This window comes from Haliotis rubra, unplaced genomic scaffold (assembly GCF_003918875.1).
Source record: "Haliotis rubra isolate DU_JTF1 unplaced genomic scaffold, ASM391887v1 Scf38, whole genome shotgun sequence".
Taxonomy (NCBI): Eukaryota; Metazoa; Mollusca; class Gastropoda; order Lepetellida; family Haliotidae; genus Haliotis; species Haliotis rubra.
This window is the reverse complement of record NW_025767057.1, coordinates 2,121,513-2,132,421: the sequence shown is the minus strand read 5'-3', so window position 1 is coordinate 2,132,421 and position 10,909 is coordinate 2,121,513. Positions and strand designations below refer to the sequence as shown.

General features: G+C 38.7%; 1 protein-coding gene across 2 annotated transcripts; it reads right to left on the bottom strand.

The window, feature by feature from the left end:
* Positions 1–4,139: 4,139 nt before the first annotated feature.
* On the bottom strand, positions 4,140–10,760 carry LOC124286264 (serine/threonine-protein phosphatase 6 regulatory ankyrin repeat subunit C-like). Of its 2 annotated transcripts, none has more exons than XM_046722610.1 (6): positions 10,639–10,760; positions 10,346–10,512; positions 9,478–9,660; positions 7,388–7,539; positions 6,001–6,195; positions 4,140–5,192 (listed from the first exon to the last, which is right to left on the bottom strand). In XM_046722610.1, exons 2-6 carry the CDS (start codon positions 10,503–10,505, stop codon positions 4,590–4,592), a joined length of 1,293 nt encoding a protein of 430 aa, XP_046578566.1. In that variant the 5' UTR covers positions 10,506–10,512; positions 10,639–10,760; the 3' UTR covers positions 4,140–4,589. The 2 variants fall into 2 exon arrangements, with proteins under 2 accessions (XP_046578566.1, XP_046578567.1); XM_046722611.1 differs by having other exon boundaries at positions 10,424–10,512.
* Between the last annotated feature and the right edge of the window lie 149 nt (positions 10,761–10,909).

The window sequence follows — 10,909 nt, the reverse complement described above, 5'->3', positions numbered from 1 at the left end:
ACAAGTGAATCACACCTTGTCTTGAACATGGCAACAAGTGAATCACACCTTGTCTTGAACATGGCAACAAGTGAATTACACCTTGTCTTGAACATGGCAACAAGTGAATTACACCTTGTCTTGAACATGGCAACAAATGAATCACACCTTGTCTTGAACATGGCAACAAATGAATCACACCTTGTCTTGAACATGGCAACAAATGAATCACACCTTGTCTTGAACATGGCAACAAATGAATTACACCTTGTCTTGAACATGGCAACAAGTGAATTAACAACATGGCAATTGAATTACACCTTGTCTTGAACATGGCAACAAATGAATGACACCTTGTCTTGAACATGGCAACAAGTGAATCACACCTTGTCTTGAACATGGCAACAAGTGAATTACACCTTGTCTTGAACATGGCAACAAATGAATTACACCTTGTCTTGAACATGGCAACAAATGAATGACACCTTGTCTTGAACATGGCAACAAATGAATGACACCTTGTCTTGAACATGGCAACAAGTGAATTACACCTTGTCTTGAACATGGCAACAAATGAATTACACCTTGTCTTGAACATGGCAACAAATGAATCACACCTTGTCTTGAACATGGCAACAAATGAATCACACCTTGTCTTGTCTCTGAACATGGCAACAAGTGAATTACACCTGTCTTGAACATGGCAACAAGTGAATTACACCTTGTCCTTGAACATGGCAACAAATGAATTACACCTTGTCTTGAACATGGCAACAAATGAATTACACCTTGTCTTGAACATGGCAACAAGTGAATTACACCTTGTCTTGAACATGGCAACAAATGAATTACACCTTGTCTTGAACATGGCAACAAATGAATTACACCTTGTCTTGAACATGGCAACAAACAAGTGAATTACACCTTGTCTTGAACATGGCAACAAGTGAATTACACCTTGTCTTGAACATGGCAACAAATGAATTACACCTTGTCTTGAACATGGCAACAAAAGAATTACACCTTGTCTTGAACATGGCAACAAGTGAATTACACCTTGTCTTGAACATGGCAACAAATGAATTACACCTTGTCTTGAACATGGCAACAAATGAATTACACCTTGTCCTGAACATGGCAACAAGTGAATTACACCAAATGAATCACACCTTGTCTTGAACATGGCAACAAATGAATTACACCTTGTCTTGAACATGGCAACAAATGAATTACACCTTGTCTTGAACATGGCAACAAATGAATCACACCTTGTCTTGAACATGGCAACAAGTGAATTACACCTTGTCTTGAACATGGCAACAAATGAATTACACCTTGTCTTGAACATGGCAACAAGTGAATTACACCTTGTCTTGAACATGGCAACAAATGAATTACACCTTGTCTTGAACATGGCAACAAATGAATTACACCTTGTCCTGAACATGGCAACAAATGAATCACACCTTGTCCTGAACATGGCAACAAATGAATTACACCTTGTCTTGAACATGGCAACAAATGAATTACACCTTGTCTTGAACATGGCAACAAGTGAATTACACCTGGCCTTGAACATGGCAACAAGTGAATTATACATGGCCTTCTATATGGCGCCTGAAGAAACACACCTGGCCTTCTATATGGCACCTGAAGAAACACGCCCGATCTTGAATATGGCAACCGTACTCAACGCATGAAAGATGACATCCATGTTACACTGTCAATGAAGAGATAAGCCTAGAGTCCATTTATACATAATTTCTTTAGTCAGAAATAGATAATAACCAACACTCTTTATCTTAAATGATTCAAAATATCAACAATTCAACAGAAATTCAGTTTTATGTTTACACACAATTAATATCTTATTATACTGTGAATATTTGTTTTCACTCTTGCAAAGCCCATACACATAGCAACAATTATCAGCATTAGTGACATTTTAAGTTTGTTTTCTTTTTGAGGACCAGATTTCTCGTTGAAACCACATTCTCAGAAAAAAACTTTTACTTTCTTGTATAAACTATCTGAACACACACATATCTTCAAAATATCAACAAGAAGTCAATTAATGCAAGCAGCAAGTTGTTCCAGCCTCATGAGGGAAGGACCCGTGAAGGTCCTGGTTAGAATATTGGCCTTCAGTAACCCATGCTTGTATTAGGCGACTAACGGGATTGGGTGGTCAGGCTCGCTGACTTGGTTGACACATGTCATCGGTTTCCAATTACGCAGATCAATGCTCATGCTGTTGATCACTGGATAGTATGGTCCAGACTCGATTATTTACAGACCGCCGCCACATAGCTGGAATATTGCTGAGTCCGGCGTAAAACTAAACTCACTCGCTCACTCAGGGAAGTTTCTGATGGGGACATGTCTGTATAGTTTTTGATTCGTCAATAAAATATCATACATCAAGTTTTTCACATCAAATGTAGTCAGTATAAACATCACCACCTGGAATCTAAAATATGAAATCATCTCTGTACAAATGTGGTTCATCATTCTGTTGGGTAACGTGGGGCAGGTGACTGTTTCACTTCTGGAGGTCGTGGTTTGCAAATACCAAACACTGACAGGTTTCGCTGTGTTGATACGTTTTAGTTATGTACAACTTAAATAAGATTTTAGCTTGATAACCAAAAACAGTAATGTTCTAGTTTCGGCCAAAAAGTCTCTTTTTTTAATGAACATTAACACAAATTTGTAAAAGTATGGGTTAAGTTTATGTTACTGTTTTTAGGTGTTTTCAACCAAATAGTATACCCTATCAGGACCCCCTATGAAGGGTCTCTGCACCAACACACTGCTCAAACTCGACATCAACAACTTCACTACAAGAAATATCACAGTTTGGCTAATAAATAACAGTTATCACATTCAACAGGATTTGAAAATATAAGTCATCAACATACATAAACACTTACACTTGCCTTAAGCAAATAATTGCTTGCAATAGTAAGCTCATAATTATAATTCAACCAGCCTTTCAAAACTTATGTTTCAATCTGCAATAAGTCTCATAAACATTACAGTCTAAGTAAACTTAGGCTCAGTATTATTCGGTACACTGCTATACTGAGTAGAAGGTCGCATCAGCTAATCTTTGAGCGACCTGTGACCATCCAAATGCGAGACGGCCGAACAAATTTAACCAATTAACAACTACTTGTTAGGGCTTTGTGGGACTTACAAAACGGTTTGGGGATTTTCTCTTACCTGGTCCCAGACACTAATCTATCAACAAACGAAAATCTGCATAAAACACAGATATTTGACCAGCAGTATATATGCTTAGGGGTTTCTAATGACATGGTTACTGTTAGCTTATATTTCCACAAGATGACATCCTTGAATATTGACAAAATGATATTTTCAGCGACTGTTTAGTCATTGTGTCCCCCATGTGCATCACTCTGAAGTGATCGTGTGGAAAATAGCATTCAGAATCATTCGAGTTTTTGAGGTAAAGGTTCAACGGTATATTGTGCGAATGTTAACTTTCGCGATTTGGTAAGCTGTGTTCTGATTGGTCAGTCCAAAGGGTTAGCTGATGCGACCTTCTTCTAGGGTTTGATAGACTCAGTATAGCAGTGTAACAAATAATACAGAGCCTAAGTTTACTTAGACTGCATAACATGAAAAAAAGAAGGCAGACTGTGAGTAGATAATGTTTTCTACACAGTGGAATTGTGTCACACTCCCATCACATATGACAACTTTGAACGGTATGATCTTGTCTGAGTACATCCTCGATAATCTCCAGGGTATATGTTACGATCACTCTCCACTATAACCTGGATGCATCCACGGCTTGGCCCGATGATTTTATTACCTCCCTTGGCTGGCTTTATATCCAATCAAGTGTCTACGCTGGGAAGTTGAGCGAACCAATCACAACTTACTTTCGCTTCTTAAATTATCTAACCGTTTAAACTTGGCAACAGAATTGATGCAGAGGTACTCTGAAAGATGTAGAAGGAGTTCTTTTATATATTTTTTTAAAGTTTCAGATCTGTCAATTTGTCTGTATTATTTCCCCAAAAATTCTGAGTGGTACTGCGAACAAACCTTCGCGACTGCGACCGCTATCTTTGTTGACACTGGCAAGCTCGGATGTAAGGGCGGCTTAGCTGATTGGCTACTGCGAGAATGCGGAGCCAGCAAAGAGAGATAATATAATTATCGGGCCAAGCCATGGATGCATCCAGGGTATAGTGGAGAGTGATTGTAACGTATACCCTGGAGATTATCGAGGATGGTCTGAGTATTGAAAGTGAGGAATCAATGGGTAAGGGAAGGCTGAATGTTGAAACAGGACAGCGAACTAAAAAACCTTCAAGACAAATCAAAGTTGCTTGTGGAACTGCCTGAAGTCATATTCCTTGTAAAACATGGAAAGAAAGAGTCACCTAATGATCAAAGGTGACAACTCTTATAGTAAATAAAAGCTCAAGGCAAAAAGGGGACAACTCTTATTCCCTCATTTAAAATTCTTATGTTTGCTTTAACAATTTAACACTTACCATTATGCATACCACCTTTTTGGTAATATCTAATTACATTGGAGAGTATTTATGTAACAACATTGAACCTTGAGCTTCCTACACAACGTTTGAAGCCCTAGAAGTCACGAAGTCATCCAACTCAGGAAAGTCCAGGTAGTCACGGACGGATTGTGGTAGAGGAAGTTTGGAAAACTTCCTTGCTGGCCTGTCACCAAGGTAACACCTCACCGCCTGTCGACACTGCCTTTTCAGACTGGCAACTCCACTGATGAGAAACTGCAGGTGACTCAGATCTTCTGCGGACATTGTTTCTGTGATGGGGAGTTTCTGCAGCTGCTTGACGTCCCCAGGGGTGATGCGGTACCCAGCAAGGAGCACCATCTTGGCGATGTTGTACTGGGCACAGTGGTCAACTGCTGCTGTGAAGGCTGTAAGCTTGTTGCGACATGGTTTGTTGACGTCACAACCAGCTCTCAATAATATAGCTACTATCTGGGGATTGAACTTGAATATGGAAGTGATTAGGGGAGTGACTCCATAGTGATCACCTCGATTTATGTCTGCTCCAGAATCAATCAGTCTGTGGATGATTGCTAAGTTTCCACATTCAATAGCTTTCAGTAGGGGTGTTTTCGCTTCATCATTCTCCATACTCAAAATATTCACGTTACAACCATGTGACAGTAGAGCTTCCAATCCCTGAAAAACAATAAAGTAATTTGTCATCCAGTAACCTCCAATGCTATGAAAATATAACAATCTTTCCTGTGATATGTCAAAATATATCAAAACCCAGAATCAACCAGTGACAGAGACGAGTGGTTGAGATTCCCTGTGCAGCCGCAAACACAAAACTCACTTTAATTACTTCACATTACACACTCTTCTTTGTCCACCAGGCTGTCAGTGGGTATTGGAACTAGGAGTTCAGACAACACCATCATCCACCAGTGTGTATGTAGTTTTAGAAATATTTGTTTGTGGAGCACAGTGGTGTAGTGGTTGGCATGCTGGCCTCTCATGTCAAAGGCCTGGGTTCGAATCCCGGTGGAGACACGAAAATTTGTGACCTGGGTCTCATACTGTATTGTGTCCTTGGGCAAGGCACTTTGTCCACATTGCACTCAGTCCACCCAGCTGTTCAAAATGGGTATCTGAGAAGCGGATGTACGGACCTATACGGTCGCACGAAGCGGTTAGTAGCTGCTTTGAAAGTACAATAATGTAATGCCAGAGAACAGCATCGTGTTGGATTCTAGGGCAAAATTAGCATTATTATTATTAATATTATTAATATTATTTGTTGGCCAACGATGAAACACACACTACCTCTGTCAGCGCCATCCTGTGTTTAACGGTTTCACCTGCATCATTTTCAGTTTCTTCCAAAACACACTGACACACCATGATATCAAAACAGATCTGAACCCAATTCACTACCAGAAACGAATAATCCCCACAACAGGAATTAGTATGCTTGCACTGAGTTATTGTTACATAGGCAGACCTCATAGTTGTTCTTGATGCAGGCAAAGTGTATTGGTGCTCGCTTGTTGTCTTTATTGATGCAATCCACATCGGCTCCAGCATTCACCAGCATATGAATCGTCTCGGGTGACCCTTGAAATGCAGCTAGATGTATTGGAGACACTCCCCTGGGACCTTTGGTTACATTCACACTGGCCCCTGCATCCAACAGCATCTGGAAACAGTGCAGTCAAATACAAATGATAAGGTGAGCTAAAATGGTTTGTTTTACCCTTAGCTACAAAGAAAAAAACAAAATAACTTACAATAAGTAAATAAATGTGGAAAACAACAAAATACAAAAGAATGAACGAAAATATAAATCATGTAAATAGCATGCAACAACATAGAAGTAGTCCCCTTTCCTGATTAGTGTCAAACACTTTTTGTGTTCAGTGGAATGCACCTCTCGTATGTACAGATGATAGGTCCATCTTGTGTGCACATTACATCTGTGACGTGTGATGCTTCTACTGGTCAATAGTGGTGGTCCGATTTAATTGAAATAATCGAAGATTGGTCGAAGTGACTAAGAGCCAGAGAACGTCGTGTTATTCACAGCAAGAAGTTGACATCCATAAATCTTGCTTTTCTGAAAAGATTGGTCCATTTGAGGCCACTTAATTCCTCCAAAACGTCACATATGAAACCATTCAAACCCACAAAACTTAAATCATTTGGTAGAATATTTGGCTCTTTTGGAGCCACTTATAAAGATACTTCCACTTGTAAAATGTTACATGAAAACAACAGAAATAAATGTATATTTGGCACACTTTGTTGCTATGGCAATCAAAGGCAGATAATTCAAAGGGAGCTAATTCTGGATGACCCAATATATTGCAGAATCTGAACCATATCGTGATAATCGTATCGCGGAGATACTGTACCGGTATATACCAGTTTACCGGTATATATTGCACAGCCCTAGTCATTACATTTACATTTCATAAGCACTACGAGCTCGTTCCAAGTCATGATTGAATTTATCTTAAAGACTTCAGGAAATCTATGTTCCTAACATACTAGTCCTCCTATAAATGTGAAATTTGCAAATGCATTTTGTGCAATTTGCAAAAACCCAAAGAACTACATGTTTTTTCTTTATTTTTGTGTGCATTAACAAGCATAACAGAAAATTTTGATAAATGATGCTAACCAATTATTTTCGATGATTGATCGGTAGTAACGGACCAGTCATCAATTATGAGATTTTAACCAATTCCAAACACTACTGGTCAAGCTTCTTGTTTCCAATACATTCAATAAACAGTATGTTGACAAGACACTATGATTCAGATAATGAACTTACACGGAATGTCTGTTAAGACACTACACTGCTTCACCCATTATGAAGGTTGAAATACCTGAACGATGGCAGTGTGTCCACAGAGACAGGCAACATGAAGCGGTGTTTCCTTGCCATTGTTGACTGCGTGAACATCAGCGCCTGCAGACAGGAGCTCCATCACGATCCCATCATGACCTTTACTTACAGCCTCGTGTAGTGGGGTGTATCCTGTTGGTGTATTCAGATTTAGATGTATTCAGATTTAGATGTATTCAGATTTAGATGTATTCAGATTTAGATGTATGTACAGCAGTACAAGTCTAGCTAGCATTGGTGTAGCCACCAGTGTTGACGCTCCTCCAACAATAGACATAACTCACAATGAAAGGTCAAGGGCATATTTTTCAAAACAAATTCCCACATAAGCATAATAAGGACAAAGTAAATTAGTTGGATGAATGCATTTGCACTGTTTTGTAACTATTGGGTCAAAGGCATTATATAACAAGAGTCATCAGAAGATGACAAATCCCCCCGGCCCCCATAAATTTGAAAGAACAAATCAACTGACAATTACTTAAAGTCCAACTTGATTTTTTGGGACTAGGTCCAAATTGTTTCCATGGAAATCATGAAAAATAAAAATGCCAAAAATCTGCAAATAGCAAAAGGCAATACTTTAAGATCTGTTTGATATATCTGTCAAGTCTTGTAGAAAGATATTGAACGGTTTTCGAGTTGTGATCTGGAAGGAAACCCACCCCTCCCTTTTGAGATTAAGTCCAAATCGTTTCCATGGAAACCAAGAAAAATACAAATAACAAAACCTGTAAATAGCAAAAAGGCACCACTTTAGGTTCTGTTTGATATATGTACCAAGTTTTGTTGAAAAATATTGAACGGTTATTGAGTTATGCTCCGGAAACAAAATGATTACGGACGGACGGATGGACAGACGGACTTAGACGAGGCGTCGACTATATCCCCCCGCATTACATGCCGGGGGGGATAATAAATCTTTCACTTTCTTACATAAATGGTTAGAGTCAAGATGAAGGGTGATAAGGAATCAATCTTTGGCCGAAAAACATGATAATATTTAGAGGGGGGACCAAGCATAGCAGTTTCCTTTGTTTTCCTGTTAGTTTGTGGGTGGGCAAGGTTCAGAATCTAGTGATGTATCCAAGATCTTGGATTACAATAATTAAGAGTAAGCCTAAAGTATTTAGTATCAGTAGAGTAACAATTGAACAGGTACAATTAGATGCAATTGAACAAGGAACCATCAGATAATCAGCAGCCATTGTGACCAGGCAATCCCCATGATATACAAGAATGTGTCTGTGAACCATATTCTCCTTCAAGTTTGAGCTTAAATTTGTCTGATGCCTAGTTTTTGCTTTATGTATGACTAAAATCTACAAAAAAAAGTACTCTAAACATATTTTCATTTAACCTGTTAGTTCATTTTCAGTAAGGTACACACTCACACAAAGACACCACATATAATATGACAATAAAGATTTAAATCTGAAACAAAATCGAAGTACTAACTCCTCAACTTGTTACAAAAAATCCTGACCAAATGCATCTAGTACATCCTCTTGCCACTCCAAATATCTAATGAAGAGTACCTAACCTTTTCATAGACATGTACTTGTTACTAATGTTAGGGTAAACTAGTCAGCTTCCTGCACTTTGAAACTGATTACAAATTAACCCTGTAATTAAGGTGGTGGTGGAATTGGGTTTAACGTTGTGCTTGAGAATATTTCGCTCATATGACGACGTGCATGCGTGTGTATGTGTATGTACGGCTGCTTGTACTAGCCCAGACTTAAGCTGGTTTTATAGTGCTAGCCCGCTGAGATACCCTGTAATTAAGGGACCGTGCATAATTTATGGCTGGATGTGGTGGTGATGAGTTTTATGGAGAAGCATGTACAAAATAAGTGACCCACTTGCATGCCATGTACAAAATCAATGACCCCCCCCACACACACACCTTCCCTTCCCATAATTTCTAAGCATAATTTTAAACATATTTTTATGTACAAAATTGCTGACTCCTCTAGTCAGCACACATGCACGCACACACACACACATATACTGGTAAACAACAAAAGAGGTAAAGCACTGATTTTCAGAATCTGAGTCAGGACCTACCATTAAAGCGTTTATGTTTGAGGTTAGCACCAGCTTGGACGAGAACTTTTACGAGTTCCCTGTCATTGGACTGCACAGCAACAAACAAGGGAGACTTGAGATAGCGATCAAGTGAGTTGACACTACATCCATGTTCCACTAACATCTCAGCTATTCTGGTTCTGCCATACTGGGCTGCAGTGGCTGAAACACATGCATATTGTCTCAGATAACACACCCCTAAACCCAGTCAAATGGCTAGAAAGGGTAAGACCTTACATTATTGACGGAAATTACGGATCATAAACATAGTAGATGTGATATTGGCCGACTATGTGCTCATGAAATTTCCAATAATTAACTGATCACTTGATGACAATGCCTTGTAGTTGGACGTTAACATGAAAAACCTACATGAAATTCATCATTTTGTAACAAAAGAATCAGTAACATGCATAAGAATACAATATGAGTCAGCATATCACATTAAGCAGTGTATGTCAGAATGGAGTTTATAAACATATAAAGACAACAGTAGGTATTAAAATTTTAGCATTTCAGACATGATCATGTCATGCACACTAATGGCTCTTCATTGTAACTACTACAAGAACACAGTTATAGGAGCACTTCTTTTGGCATTTCCCATACAATATCAGAGACCATATAATAGATTATCTATTATATGGTCTCTGACAATATATATTATTTTGGACCGAAATTTCGAGGTTAAAATAAATCAGGAAGTTAATGAATTCCTATATCACTTAACAAAGGATATCATTCATGCCAATAAAAATGTTCCGACATAATCGGGAAATGGGCGCGAGACAGTGGAGCCTTGAGGCAGGATGACCCTTGTAAGTTGAAGAATCTATTAAAGAATTACCCAATGGAGACTCAAAGTTGATATCTGCATCCACGTTTATACCACTCTGAAGAAATGTTAAAACCAATTCTTCTTCACCTTGACGAATTGCCTCATGAAACTTGATCACACGGTGCGATTCCTGAATGGATCCTTCACTTAAACTGGTTTTCCTAAACATGTTGTACCTTTGGGACAAAACAGTAACATAAACATTATTTTGTGCTATAATTTTATGTATGTAGAGTAGAAATGGATCAGTAAAAATGCACATTTATTTACAATTTCGTACAGATGATATATGTATGCCTTACCTAACATTTGCGTTTGTTCTATTTTGATAATATAGTCATACTGGAGCGACCATTTCTACGCAATAGGAGGAAGCACAAGCACATGTGAATGTTGTCATTCGAGGTCAAGGTCATTTCCTTCTCGAGTGCACTGGGCTCCTGTCTATAAAGAAATTGCGCATAATTCTTTCAATCAGTGTTCTTGTTGAAGTGCGCCTTCGCCTAAGTAACAACTTCCTTAACAAATATGATCGTCCTTACATTTTATACGAATGACATATTTTATTAAATC